Source organism: Danio rerio, chromosome 3, assembly GCF_052040795.2.
Source record: "Danio rerio strain M-AB ecotype USA chromosome 3, GRCz13ab, whole genome shotgun sequence".
NCBI lineage: Eukaryota > Metazoa > Chordata > Actinopteri > Cypriniformes > Danionidae > Danio > Danio rerio.
The window spans coordinates 6,180,011-6,196,089 of NC_141023.1; the positions used below are offsets into that span (position 1 = coordinate 6,180,011).

General features: G+C 35.8%; 1 protein-coding gene across 1 annotated transcript in view; it reads right to left on the reverse strand.

Annotated features, from left to right (window-relative positions):
• mast1b (microtubule associated serine/threonine kinase 1b) overlaps positions 1-16,079 on the reverse strand; it is an 88,240-nt gene that overhangs the window by 32,506 nt on the left and 39,655 nt on the right. The window contains exons 3-7 of the mRNA XM_087243486.1: positions 13,982-14,067; positions 12,758-12,833; positions 11,007-11,076; positions 8,256-8,416; positions 6,073-6,148 (exon numbers count right to left, since the gene is read on the reverse strand). Of these exons, the coding sequence (XP_087099612.1) occupies positions 6,073-6,148; positions 8,256-8,416; positions 11,007-11,076; positions 12,758-12,833; positions 13,982-14,067 (469 nt within the window). The remainder of the gene's footprint in view (positions 1-6,072; positions 6,149-8,255; positions 8,417-11,006; positions 11,077-12,757; positions 12,834-13,981; positions 14,068-16,079) is intronic.

The window sequence follows — 16,079 nt, forward strand, 5'->3', positions numbered from 1 at the left end:
ATGGAGGGCAGATTGTTTCAGCATATTTCTAAGCATAAAGCATACATTTTTAAAATCCTATTTCTAATAACCTTTTTATTTTATCTTTGTCATGATGACAGTAAATAATATTTGACTAGATATTTTTCAAGACACTTCTACACAGCTTAAAGTGACATTTAAAGGCTTAACTGGGTTAATAAGGTTAACTAGGCAGGTTAGGGTAATTAGGCAAGTTATTGTATAACGATGGTTTGTTCTGTAGACTATCGGAAAATATATAGCTTAAAGGGGCTAATAATTTTGTCCCAAAAATGGTTTTTCAAAAAATTAATAACTGCTTTTTTTCTAGACGAAATAAACCAAATAAGACTTTCTCCAGAAGAAAAAATATTATCAGACATACTGCGAAAATTTCCTTGCTCTGTTAAACATCATTCGGGAAATATTTAAAAAAGAAAAAAAAAATCAAAAGGGGGCTAATAATTCTGACTTCAACTGTAGTTTAAGTAAAAATCAATACTGTCTCCCCTAAGACGTCTAATGTTAGAAAAAGCTTCACATGATGTGGTCAGCCAAGCACCTCGTGACAGCAGCAGAACGAGATTTACTGTAAATATCTCTGATGTTTCTCCTAAAATCCCATTGGAGTAATAAGAGTCACGAGGCATCATTCAGGGAGAGTTTATAGTTGCAAAATGAATGTGGAGCAGCTCAGACCATTTGGTGGAAAATGACTGATTAATATCAATATGTTATATGATGTTTGACTGCAAATTTTACAGAGTGTCTAAAGAGTGTAACAAGCTACATTTAAGACCTTTTAGTCCTCCATTTTCTCTGATAACACAATAACTTTCGCGGGGAACTTCAGTTACACATTCTTTGGATCCCTCAGACCGAAGCGTTATGTCTTTTGTGGTAACATCTTTATTTCAAGACTACCTATTGCGCAATAATCACTTTTATAAGGGGTTTAAACAAAGGTGTGTGTCAGTAGTGTGGGAATAAAACCAGCTTCTAATAGTAAACATTAGGGCTGTGCAATTAATCGCGATTGCAAAAAAAAAAAAAAAAATTCGCAACTTAAGCACACGCAATTTCTAAATCGCAAAAGGCTGCAATTTTTATCTATTAATTTATTTAGAATTTTATTCAGAATATGTTCTTGTGCGCATGATATTAATATGTTAACCAATCAGAGCTGACGTAGCGCACCGGGCAAATATAGCTATTATGTTAACCAGCTCACTCTGCGCATGACGAAGTTAAGTGGAAGAACCGAATAGGCGAGCAGGAGGAAAGAGCATAAATTATGGATGCAGATCAAAAAAAAAAAAAGATTTGGTGCCAAGGAGAAATTCAAAGACAGTCATTTTGGAGTATTTTGGATTCAGGAGAGAGGATGGCTGCGTCCGAAACCGCATACTTCCATACTATATAGTACGCTAAAATCAGTATGCGAGCCGAGTAGTATGTCCGAATTCATAGAATTCGACAATCAGTATGTGAGAAGTACCAGGATGACCTACTACTTCCGGCGAGATTCTAGAGTAGGCATCCCATGCATGCTGCGCTATCCCATGATGCCCCGTGAGCGAATTTATGAATGGGAGTAAAGCGACGCAATTGACGCAGGTAGGTCACGTGACCATGACAAAATGGCGGATGTAGTACGTCCGAATTCCATTCATACTTTTCACATTCATACTGTATAGAACGTACTTTTCTAACAGCCGAGTAGTACGTTTCAATTCAAATGCAGTATTTACTGAGTAGTAGGCGGTTTCGGACGCAGCCGATGTGTCACAGAGCAAGGCAATTTTTAGACTTGTGAAATGATTATTCCAACAAAACGGAGCAATACTACAAATCTGATCCGACACCTAAAACAGTGTCATAAAAAACTGCATGATCAATGCATCTCGACAAAGTCGAAACAAACAAAAGCACACATCAAAGCCAGCCCAAACAGACTAAACTAGTATCCATTGTTCAAGCATTTGCAAGCGCCGTGCCTTATGGGAAAGGGTCAAAACGGCACAAAGAAATTACTGACTCAATAGTTTTGTTATGCACTTCTTGTGCACTGAATGCATTTAGATTGTATGTAGCTTGTTTGAAAAAGCAAAAACAGTTGCCAAAATCGCAAATAAAATCGCAATCGCAATATTCGTTCGTAAAATCACAATATGATTAATTTGTCCATATTGCACAGCCCTAGTAAACATGTATTAATTCTATTGTTTATATTTGCACAGTCTGCAGAAACACTTAGATTGACATTCTACCTTTGTACTACACTAGTGACATCATTTCTCCCACATTAGCATAGGACAGGCTTAGGCCCCGTTTACACTAGTGCGTTTTAGTTTTAAAACGGCGTTTTAGAATGAAAACGATCCGCGTCCACACTCGCGTTTCACCCAGCGTTTCTGAACTGCTCTCCGTCCACACCAAAATGCTGAAAACGCACATCACGTGACCACACACACACACTTTGGCAATCGCTGGAGCCCATCTACCCAGATGAGAGCTCTGCTAGTCGGACTTCTCATCAAGCATCTCCCGCTGGATCTAATCTCACTATATTTATTAAACGGGATATTTCATTCATCTTGTTGTCTTTATCTAACGACATATTCCCTGACTTTGGTCATTGGAATCTATTACTTGTTCTCAGGTAACGTGTTTTGGCTGAGCGCAAAGATAAGTTAATGATTAATGTAAGCACGTAGCCTACATTCTGTATATTGACTGATCGCTTGCCTTTATTTCCTATAATGTATAAACTTATTGTATGTTATACTTTTATAATGGTCATTATCGATTATTAAAACTGATATTCAGCAAAAGAGAGGCTGTTTTTCCTATTTTCACTGAAATTGAAAGGAGGCAGTTGTTATCGGCTCCGTTTTGTTATAAATATCCACACAGTGAAGATGACGCTCATGCAGCACGACGCCTCAACATTTCTGCTGTCTAAGTTGCTAATATTAAAATGAAAATAGGCAGTTCCTTAAATCAAGTTTACATTTTATTGTTGAGAAAGTGAAACAACGTAGCCAAGGTGATGTGAATGAAGTTATAAAGTACACTGTTCCCTGTGAAGATTGACGCGTGTCCTCGGTATGTTTTCCATATCAAACTGAGAAGAAGAGACTGCAGCCTTGATCAAACTTGCGAAGTCTGAACTTACACGGAGAAGATTAAGGACTGAACTGTGTGTTAGGCTACTTAATATTGAGGAAAAGCCCCAATCAGAGAGGCGAATGTCTGCAGCCCCGCCTCCGTTTTCAGATGTCTCCGTCTTTCCCCATCCACACTGAGACGGAGCTGCAGCGTTTTAGAATGAAAACGGCCTCTCCAGCGTTTTCGAAACGCTCCGTTTTCGGCGCTCGAGAACTCCGGCGTAGTGTGGACGGATGGCGTAACCGTAGCAAAACTTATGCGTTTTCAAACTAAAACGCATTAGTGTAAACGGGGCCTTATTCAATTGGCGGCCTGCAGGCCGAACTCGGCCCCCGAGGCAATTTGTTCCTGCTCTCCAAATAGTGTGACCAAGACATCAAAAATACATTTAGTCCAGTTGTGCAGGCAGCCGAACACATTTGGATATGTTTGTAGAAAAAGCCTTTTGTACTATGCATTAATATCGTCAATAGGTATGCAACAATTAGCCGATTTCACTATTAACTGCGCTTAAATTCGTCACGGTTAATTAATCGTAAAGGCTTCTCTAAGCCGCATTTCTGTTGCACGGAACAAAACTAAACTGCTGAAATTAAACAAAGTTATGCTAACTGTGCGCTAGTTTAAAGTCCCGAGTATGAGGCTAATACGCACGCACAACGAATTAACTATAGCAGTGGCTGTTCCCATATCACGTCTTTTCCGCTTGCAAGTTTGTTATTTCTAATGTAAGAATACATGACAATATGCGCAGAAGCAGAGCAACCCGCTAGCGGCTTTCCCCGCACACACAGTAGAAAACATCTCTTGGTGAGAGTTGTGCGTGCCTTTCAGTGCAATGTAAACAAAAGATATGTCCGACGAATTATTATTTAAATGATTATGCATGCATGAATGCAGATGGCAACAACAGTTAATCTATATAGCTACTTACCTAATATAAAGCTTGAATTTACATTACACGTGATAACCGTGAAACCATGATTATTCTTCACACAACCAAAATCTATAATGTTGCATCCCCAATTGTTATGCAGTTCAAAATATAGCATATGAATGTGTCTGAATGTAGAAGAAGCCTACAGCAGCAATGCACTGCTTTTGTTGTGCTCTGAAATACATTTGAATGTTTGTAAAAAATAAAAATAAGTATTGTACACTGCACTGATATTATGTAGTTTCAAAATACAATACATGCACATTTTAATGTAGAAAAAGCCAACGTGGGTGTCTTAAGGAGCAAAAATACAGCATATGGGCTCTTAAAAGCTGTTGTGTTATCACTTATACAGCAAATCATATCTCTCCGGCCCTTGGAATGCTTTGCATGAACTGGCCCCCATGACAAACTAATTGAATAGCCCTGCTCTAGAGTGTTATTTTATAATAATGTAATATAATATAATATAATATAATAAATATAATATAATATAATATAATTTTAAAAATCAAATATAATATAATATAATATAACTTAATATAAAAAATAAAATATAATATAATATGATAAAATAAAATATAATATAGTATAATAAAATATAATATAATAAAATATAATATGATATGATATAATATAATAATAAAATTAATATAATATAATATAAAAAACAAAATATAATATGATATAATATAATATAGTACAATAAAATATAATATATGATACGATATGATATAATACAATATAATATAATATAATGTAATATAATATAATAATATAATATGATATAATATAATATAATATGATATGATATAATATAATATAATATAAAAAATATAATATAATATAAAAAATTAAATATAATATGATATAATATAATATAATATAAAAATATAATATGATATAATATAATATAATATAAAAAATATAATATAATATGATATAATATAATAAAATATAATATAATATAAAAAATAAATATGATATAATATAATATGATATAATATAATATAATATAAAAAATATAATATAATATAATAAAATATAATAAAATATAATATAGTAAAATAAAATATAATATAATATAATATAATATAATATAAAAAATATAATAGGATATAATATAATATAATATAATATGATATAATATAATATAAAAAATATAATATAATATGATATAATATAATATAATATAATATAATATAATATAATATAAAAATATAATATAATATAATATAATATAATATAAAAATATAATATAATATGATATAATATAATATGATATAATATAAAAATATAATATGATATAATATAATAAAATATAATATAATATAATATAGTAAAATAAAATATAATATAATATAACAAATATAATATGATATAATATAATATAATATAATATAAAAATATAATATAATATGATATAATATAATATAAATATATAATATAATATGATATAATATAATATAATATAAAAATATAATATAATATGATATAATATAATAAAATAAAATATAATATAAAAAATTAAATATAATATGATATAATATAATATAATATGATATAATAGAATAGAATATAAAAAATATAATATAATATAAAATAATATTATATAATATAGTAAAATAAAATATAATATAAAATAATATATTATATAAAAAATATAATATAATATAACATAATATAATATAATATAACATAAAAAATATAATATAACATAATATAATATAATATAGTAAAATAAAATATAATATAATATAAAAAATATAATATAATATAATATAATATAATATAATATAATATAATATAATATAATATAATATAATATAATATAATATAATAAACTGAATTTAACATACGACAATCATACTGACATTGTAGAGGTGTGAAATCAGGTAGACATATGGTGTGAAAACCATGTGTGTGTGTGTGTGTGTGTGTGTGTGTGTGTGTGTGTGTTTTACCTTAGGGAAGCGTTCCCTGTAAACATGATTCATCATGATGATCTCATTGTCGTAGCAGGAGTGAGAGCGGCCCGGACTGAACACAACACATGACATGAGAAAGAGTGTGTTAGATGAACTCTTGAATTAAAAACAAGCATGAGGAATATCCCATATAGAGAACTGACAAATGGCAATACATACAAATGACATAAATAACATACAGTACAAGTTTGGATTTGACATAAATAGAATAAATGCCATATATGCAACACATACAGGGGTTGGAGAATGAAACTGAAACACTAGTCAATTTAGTTTTGGGGGTTTCATGGCTAAATTTGACCAGCCCGGTGGCTAATCTTCATTGATCGTTATTCCACCAGTAAGAGCAGAGTGTGAAGGGCTAACTACCAGAGTAATAGCACAGTGCTGCTTCAAATACTGCAATGCACACAACATTATTGGTGACATATTAGTTTAAAACAGAACAAATTGTTGGTTCGTGTCTCGCTAGCAGGAAGTCTTTGTAATGTTTTTTTTTTTTTTTTTTTGTATTTTAACAATACAAACATATTAATCATAACAATGGATGACAACAAGTACAAAGGTAAATAAAAAAAGAAAAAAGAAAAAACAACCGAGTACAGAGGCAAATTATCAAATTAAACGATATTCATAAAGTCTATATAAAATTTCACAGTTTTAACACTTTTTTTGCTGTAAACGTTTTGTAGAGTAGTTATTAAACAGTTTAAGTCACAGAGAAAATTCTGCAGCTTAGGTACTGATAAAGAAAATTTACATTTATGAATATAATATTTACCCAATAAAATAAATAAATTACCTATAAATTCTATGTCATGTTTTTCATGATAAAAGTAACAAATTATATCACACATGGAAAAATTAATGTTAAACTTACATTTTGATGAAAAATAAACAGATAAATCAGACCAAAACATATTAACATGTGGGCATTTGGCAAAAAGATGATCAATTGATTCGATGCTTGATTTACAAAAGACACAATTTGAATTAGAATTACCAGATTTAGAAACAATCTCATTTGTGGGGTAAATATTGTGTAAAACTTTTAAATGTAGTTCTTTAACTTTGTTGGGAACACACAATTTGTAAGGTAAGAGCCAAGCTTTTTTCCAATTAATTTTATCTATTAAAGAATTCCAAAGAAATTTTCCCCTCGGAGTAATTATTTTTTTGACTGAAACACGTTTCTTATATTTTTATTACTACATTTTGGGTCGTAAATGCATTTGTCTTCAACTAAAAACTTTGGTTCCTTTTTAACAATTACTTCAAATGACAAGTGGCATTTCATTAAATGAGCAAGGCCATTAGGTATGGCTTTAATCACAGTATAAAATTCTTTATGAATTACAGGGAAATTATATTTAACCATAAAATCACCATATGAATAGAAGTTCCCTTGTGGATCAAATAAATCACAAACATAATTAATATCTTTTTCAAGCCAATTCTTATTGAAAATCGATTTATTCTTTACTAAAATGCTTTCGTTGTTCCATAGCTTTACTTTGTGCGGGGAGAAATTGTGAACAAAACATAATTTCCATGCCAAAAGTGCCTGTTAGTCTTTGTGATGTATTAAGAGCCACAAGATCCAGAGTAATGTCAGCAAACCACCAAGGACAAACCACATCCAACAGGAGGAAGTCTTTCCCACATCTGGGAGAGTTACGGTGTGGAGAAGCGTCCCACCCAGACTGCTGCATGCCCAGAATGAAGCATTAGGGTGGATCAGTGATGGTTTGGGCTGCAAAATCATGCCATTCCCTAGACCCAACACTTGTGCTTAATGGGTGCTGGGTCACTGCCAAGGACTACCGAACTATTCTGGAGGACCACGTGCACCCAATTGGTTAAACACTGTATTCTGAAGGCAGTGTATCAGGATGATAATGCACTAATACACACAGCAAGACTAATGACAGAGTGATTTAATCAACATGAAAATAAAGTTGAACATCTCCCATGGCCTGCACAGTCTCCAGATCTAAATATTATTAAGCCACTTAGGGGTGTTTTGGAGAAGCAAGTCAGGAAACATTTTCCTCCACCAGCATCACATAGTGACCTGACCACTATTCCTTTAACCACTACATCTTACACCATACTGATGAATAATTGTGGTCTAAATTCACAGGGGTGTGTGTGTTCACCTCAGGCTGCGTGAGCGTGGTCTTATGTGAGGTGAGCAGCGTCCTCCATCATCATCGGTGATGCTCTCTGTGCTGCCGAAGTGTTTGGACAGAAAGTGCAGCTCGTCCATGGTGGGCTGAGACGGCAGCTGATGCAGACGCTCCTGAGACGAGCTGGAAGACTGCAGACACACACACACACACACACACACACACACACACATTAACCCATATCAAAGACAACTTCATTTGTATAGCACATTAAAACGACATGAATGTTGACATAAGTGCTTCACAGACATGGCAAGATGAAAAACAATTAGTCAGCTAAAGAGTAGAGCGAAGTTTGACTGATTTTTTTTTTTAAGAACACTTAATGTAGATGAAGCTCTAATTTCTAATAGAGATGTGTCCCCAAGTTTTGCAGTATAGACTGAGAAAGCTGTCTCCTTTAGTTTCAAGCTGGATTTAGGGACAGTGTTACATGTCCATTAGAGGTGTGAACCTATACTGGTCTCACGGTTCGGTTACGATTATCATGCTTTCAATTCGGTATTTCGATATCTCGGTGCATCACGGTGCATTGACGATGCTTTCCATATACAGTGTTATATTTTAGGGGGGAGGCTATAACAAGATGTCTGTATAAACACACAGACACACAGCACCACACTAGCCCCTTTCAAACAGTGATACCGGTAAATATCCGGAAAATTTCCGGAAAGACTTTACCGGTATATTGAAAAAAGCGCTGTTCACACAGGCGAGGACGTCACGGAAATTTTCCGGAAAAGAGCATTCACACATCCATTCCAAAATACCGGTAAATTCTGACATCATTCACCACAAATGAGCTTTAAACGGCTGCGCTTGTATTTGTAAACATTTGACTAAATTACAATCGGTTGCTCTCAGCAGTCACACTTTTTTAAAAAATAATTTATTTATTTACTTGACCACAGCCTTCTTATTCATTATTTTACCGCAGCTCTGCTCTTTTTATCTATTTTCTCGTAGCCTCGTGAGCAGGATGCAGCCTGCAGGTTAATAATGATATAACTAGATGAGTCACCATTAAACGTACAGCTGTTGTGGTACAGTGGTTTGTACGTTAGATTATGACGCGGCCAACCTGGGTTCGGTCCTTGTCTGAATAACAATTTTTTTTTTTTCATTTTTATTGTTAAGACATAATACTGTAAGGGTTGTTGAACATTTGAAGTTCTAAAAGAGCTGTTTTCTCAAAAAAAAAGACGTGATAGTGTAATTAGAAACTGAATTGGAAATAACCTTATTTTAATATAGTCAGTGGTGAACTGAGGTGGGCCGGTCTGAGGCTTGAAACTCCAGGGCTGAAAAAGAGTCCCACTCCGGCCCTGGCTTAAACGGAGCAGTGCTCGTAATGTCGAGCGAAAAAAAAGAAAGACAGCTGTGAAACATAACCAGCTTTGTCTTTTTGTGGGAAACACACTTTAGATCTTTTTAGGGTAAGAGGTTTTTGAGTTATTGCCGTCTAAAGCTGAATGTGTGTCAGGAATTTCGAAAACAAAACCAACTTAACCGCGCTCATTTCTGGCGCCCCCCTGGATGTACAGCACCCTTAGCATTTGCCTATGGTGCCTATGCCACGGACCAGCCCTGAGTTGGCTGAGTGTTAAAAATACTCGCGCTCACCTCCCTCGCGACAGAGCGCATAGGAGATCAATGACGTCAGTACATAATAACCGGTTATGATTATTACGGAACCGATACCTTATTGTCCGCGTCTGCATCGCGGTGCACCGAAGAAACAATTAATTTTGACACCCCTAATGTCCATGTATTTATTATTTATTTATTTGTTACTTTGTCGCCCTCTTGTGTTGTGTTGCTGCTTGTGTTTTCATTTAGAGTTGATTTTCTCCGCACCTGCAGACAATTCACTGTCGGGAGTTGTGCTCCTTTTGTTCTCAGCCTGTGTTTATTGTGTTTCCTCCCCACACTTTATTTATGTTTGATTGTTTAATTAATAAAACCCCTAGACTGATCCATTTGTGTTTTTCCCTTATTTAATGTTGTGACTGTGGTCGTAACAGACAGTTAGCAAGAGCTGAGGACCTTAATAATCTTTGTCAAGTTTAATCAAATAAACTGAGATCATATAAACAGAATATCAAGCTTTTACTACATTAAAAATAGCAACTTTTTAAAGTATTTAAAAATGAAAATTAATAAACATTGGTCACGCTTTACAATAAGCTTCCATCAATTAATGTACTTACTAACATGAACACTTGTACAGCATTTACTAATCATAGTTGTTAACGCACCGTGAGTTACAAGAATTAACAATGAACAACTTTATTTCCATTAACTAACACTAACAAAGGTGAGTAAACTCTGTAATAAATGTGTTTTTCACTGTTCATGTTAGTAAACACATTGACGTTAACTAATACAACCTTATTGCAAAGTGTTTTTGAATGCGCTCAAAAGCTGCTGGAACTACTTTGTCTGTGCGTTTATTTGAAAATAACAGCACACCTTAGAATGCTCATCAGCCAATCAGAATCAAGAGTGTACAATCAACCCTTAAGCAGGTCGCACACCAGAACTGCGTCCTGAGCCGTGGCCGGGCGCCGCCGACAGCCGCCGACTTGCGTCGCCGGTGTGTGTATCCTGATAGAAACCTATGTTTAGAATTCTAAAATGCATGGCGCTGCGTGGCAACAACCGAGCGGCGCTTCTGGTGTGCGACCTGCTTTAGAAAACAGCTGAGTGAAAGTGAGTTACCGTTGAACTGGGTGTGTTGGTTCCATATCCAGAAGATGGAAGAGACGCCAGGGACCAGCGACGCCCATCTCTGCACAGATGGATGGATGGAGATATGATTGATGGATAGATGAATTGATGGATGGATAGAGAGATAGATGGATAGATGAATGTATGAATGGATGGATGGATGGATGGATGGATGGATGGATGGAGATATGATTGATGGATAGATGAATTAGTGGATGGATAGAGAGATAGATGGATAGATGAATGTATGAATGGATTGATGGATGGATGGATGGATGGATGGAGATATGATTGATGGATAGATGAATTGATGGATGGACAGAGAGATAGATGGATAGATGAATGTATGAATGGATGGATGGATATATGATTGATGGATAGATAAATGTATGAATGGATGGATGGATGGATGGATGGATGGAGATATGATTGATGGATAGATGAATTGATGGATGGATAGAGAGATAGATGGATAGATGAATGTATGAATGGATGGATTGATGGATGGAGATATGATTGATGGATAGATGAATTGATGGATGGATAGAGAGATAGATGGATAGATGAATGTATGAATGGATGGATGGATGGATGGATGGATAGATAAATGGATAAATATAGAGAGATGGATGGATGGATGGATGGAGATATGATTGATGGATAGATGAATTGATGGATGGATAGAGAGATAGATGGATAGATGAATGTATGAATGGATGGATGGATGGATGGATAGATAAATGGATAAATATAGAGAGATGGATGGATGGATGGATGGATGGATGGAGATATGATTGATGGATAGATGAATTGATGGATGGATAGAGAGATAGATGGATAGATGAATGTATGAATGTATGAATGGATGGATGGATGGATGGATGGATGGATGGAGATATGATGGATGGATAGATGAATTAGTGGATGGATAGAGAGATAGATGAATGGATGAATGTATGAATGGATTGATGGATGGATGGATGGATGGATGGAGATATGATTGATGGATAGATGAATTGATGGATGGATAGAGAGATAGATGGATAGATGAATGTATGAATGGATGGATGGATGGATGGATGGATGGAGATATGATTGATGGATAGATGAATTGATGGATGGATAGAGAGATAGATGGATAGATGAATGTATGAATGGATGGATGGATGGATGGATGGATGGATGGATGGATGGATGGATGGATGGATGGATGGATGGATGGATGGATGGATGGATAGATAAATGGATAAATATAGAGAGATGGATGGATGGATGGATGGAGATATGATTGATGGATAGATGAATTGATGGATGGATAGAGAGATAGATGGATAGATGAATGTATGAATGGATGGATGGATGGATGGATGGATGGATGGATGGATGGAGATATGATTGATGGATAGATGAATTGATGGATGGATAGAGAGATAGATGGATAGATGAATGTATGAATGGATGGATGGATGGATAGATAAATGGATAAATATAGAGAGATGGATGGATGGATGGATGGATGGATGGAGATAAGGACGGATGAATAGAGAGTGGATAAATGAATGGATGGATGAATAGAGAGATGGATGGATAAATGGATGGATGAATAGAGAGATGGATGGATGGAAAGAATTAAAATGCTTGAACACTCAGTTAAAGCTGTGTGTGTGTGTGTGTGTGTGTGTGTGTGTGTGTGTGTGTGTGTGTGTGTGTGTGTGTGTGTGTGTGTGTGTGTTTTTATTTACCGTCTAGAGGAAGCGAAGGAGAAATGTGCAGGAGTACTGGGAGAGAAGTTACGAGGGCTGTCCAGAGGACTACTTCCTGTAGGGACAGCAACAAACACAAACGCAATCTAATTAACAACAAACATCAATCAATCAACAACATCAGGACTTTTTTCAATAGTCTACAGAACAAACCATCGTTACATAATAACCTGCCTAATTACCCTAACCTGCGTAGTTAACTTAATTAACCTAGTTAAGCTGTATAGAAGTGTCTTGAAAAAAAATCTAGTCTAATATTAATGACTGTCATTATGGCAAAGATAAAATACATCAGTGATTAGAGATGAGTTATTAAAACTACTATGATTAGAAACGTGTTGAAAAAATCTGCTCTCCGTTAAACAGAAATTAGGAAAAAAAATAAACCGGGGGGCGAATAATTCTGACTTCAACTGTACATAATCATTGAAGAAATGACAAAAAGAAGGAAAGGGAGAGAAAGTTAAAAGCTTTTGCATACACACCAATAAACCAGTCTGTAAAGATTGATGATTGGCTATTTTGACTGGAAGGCGGGACTTCCTTTGCTAGGGTGGCCATAATTAGCCTTGCCCTTTTCCTCATTCATACTAATGCAAACAGACTGCCTTTGTACATCTGTCGCCTTCGCTAAAACCCATCCAGACTGCCTTAAAGAGACAGTACACCCAAAATAAAGAAAATTCTGCCATCATTTAAACATCCTCCCCTTGTTCAAAACCCATTTGAGTTTCTTCTGATGAACACAAAGAAATATGTTCTGAAAAATCCTGGTAACTGGCACCCATTGACTTTCATTACATTTTATTTTTTTCTACTAAGGAAGCTGATGCCAAAGTTTACAGCAGGGGTCACCAAACTTGTTCCTGGTGTCTTGCAGATTTTAGCTCCAACCCTAATCAAACACACCTGAACAAGCTAATCAAGGTCCTACTTGGTATACTTAAAACATCCAGGCAGGTGTGTTGAGGCAAGTTGGAGCTAAACCCTGCAGGGACACCGGCCCTCCAGGACCGAGATTGGTGATCCCTGGTTTACAGCATTCTTCAAAATATCTTCCTTTGTGTTCAACAGCAGACACAAACTCATAAAGGCTTTAAACCACATTGAGGGAGAATAGGGATGAGGTAGTTTTCGTTTTTGGGTGAACTGTCCCTTTAAAGCAGCGTTAAGATCTGTCTATGAGGGAGCAGGGCCACTCACCTATGTGTCCTGGTAATGGCGAGTGTGGGCGGGGCAAAGTCGGGGAGGTGGAGGTCAGAATCAGACTCTTCCGGTTGCTGCGGCAACTGCAAACAGAGATTCAGAGCTTTAATACAGTCCAGAAAACATCATACTCTTTTCATCATAGTTGGGTAAACTAAGAGCACAGGGAATTGAAGAGTACAATAAATAATTCTTTCACAATCCTACCTGCCGAAATAATGACAGAAAACAAGTGTAAGACTGATAACGGCAGCCAGAAGAGAGAATAATGTCAGATTTACTGTCCTGCACCTATAGACACTGCGTTACACACACCTCACACAAGCGGCGATTCACATTTTGTAATTTGATGCAAAGATGATTTAATACATACATAAATACATATAAATGTGCATGTGTTTTATTTTTCATTCAAGATGCTGAGTCTTAAAGGCTCCATTATGAGAGATCCTGCTCAATATGGAGACAATCTGAGGGAAATTATGATGTTGGCAGCATTTTAACACCAATCTCTAAATAAAAATTCAATTCAAGTCTGTTTGTATAGCGCTTTTCCACAATAATGATGGATCCAAAGCAGCTTTACAAAAGGTGTGCATTAATTAAACTCCAAAAGAGTTAGGGTGCGAGTGCGGTGGACAGTACAGCGGCCAGGGGTGAAAATAGATCATCTGCAGGTACAAAATAATATATATATAATATATCTTTTATTTAAAAATCTATTATTTTCTTTATCTCTCTCTCTCTCTCCCTCTCTCTCTAAATATATATATATATATACAACAGTTCTGTCTGGTTCTCAAATCTGATTGGCAGATAGCCGTGCGATATTCTGCAATATCAGAACTCCTACAGCCTCTTTACCCTTTGTGTATTACTCCGCCCACCTACAGCCAGCAAAAAGCAGACACTACAGATCTAAAGTTTAAAAGATGCACGCTCAACTGTTTAACTGTCAGCTTATGATTTGAATCCGGAAAAAAAGTAGTTCCTCATACAAAAGGGTTTTTGAAACTCTCCATGTTTGATTTCGCTTTTATATACACAATTATGCTGTCAAGCTGTGGTATAAACGCAATATCACACGAGTAGCAGTGCGATATATGGCTGTATATCGGCACTGGTGGGGGCACTAAGGAGGAACAACGCATGCCTCCCACCAGTGCCGATATACAGCCATATCGCACTGCTACTCGTGTGATATCGCTCATATATATATCCCAATCATCACTAATACTGCAAAAGACCTACTGGAACCCGCATGGACCCAAGATTCTCACAGAAATCAGTCAAGTTTGGTGGAGGACAAATCATGGTTTGGGGTTGCATTCAGTATGGGGGCGTGCGAGAGATCTGCAGAGTGGATGGCAACATCAGCAGCCTGAGGTATCAAGACATTCGTGCTGCCCATTACATTACAAAGCACAGGAGAGGACAAATTCTTCAGCAGGATAGCGTTGCTCCTCATACTTCAGCCTCCACATCAAAGCTCCTGAAAGCAAAGAAGGCCAAGGTGCTCCAGGATTGGCCAGCCCAGTCACCAGACATGAACATTATTGAGCATGAAGGAGGAGGCGTTGAAGAAAAATCCAAAGAGTCTTGATGAACTCTGGGAGTCCTGCAGGAACGCTTTCTTTGCCATTCCAGATGACTTTATTAATGATTGATTTGAGTCATGTCAGAGATGTATGAATGCAGTCCTCCAAGCTCATGATGGAGTCAGACACAATATTCATTCTGTCTCCACTGCAGCAGGACTTCATATTCTATACTGGACATTATTTCTGTTCAGTGACAAGACTTTTGTCTAAGCAAGGTCAGACCTTTCTGTCCTAATGAAATCATTAATAATCAAGGCATGATCAGATTTTATTGTGGTAAAATAAGTGTAATCTAGAGGCCTTTGCCTTTCATATAAGCCACTTCTGATACCAAATGACCAACTAGAAGACAAGTTATTATTTGTTGTTCCTAAAATTTTGTGTGCGTGTCCTGCAGTAGAAGTGTGACAGAAAATTCCATCTCTGCCGTCATCAGTGTGAGTCTGTGTGAATCAGAGAGATACTCTGAGGAAAAGAGAGAGATGAAGAGAGAG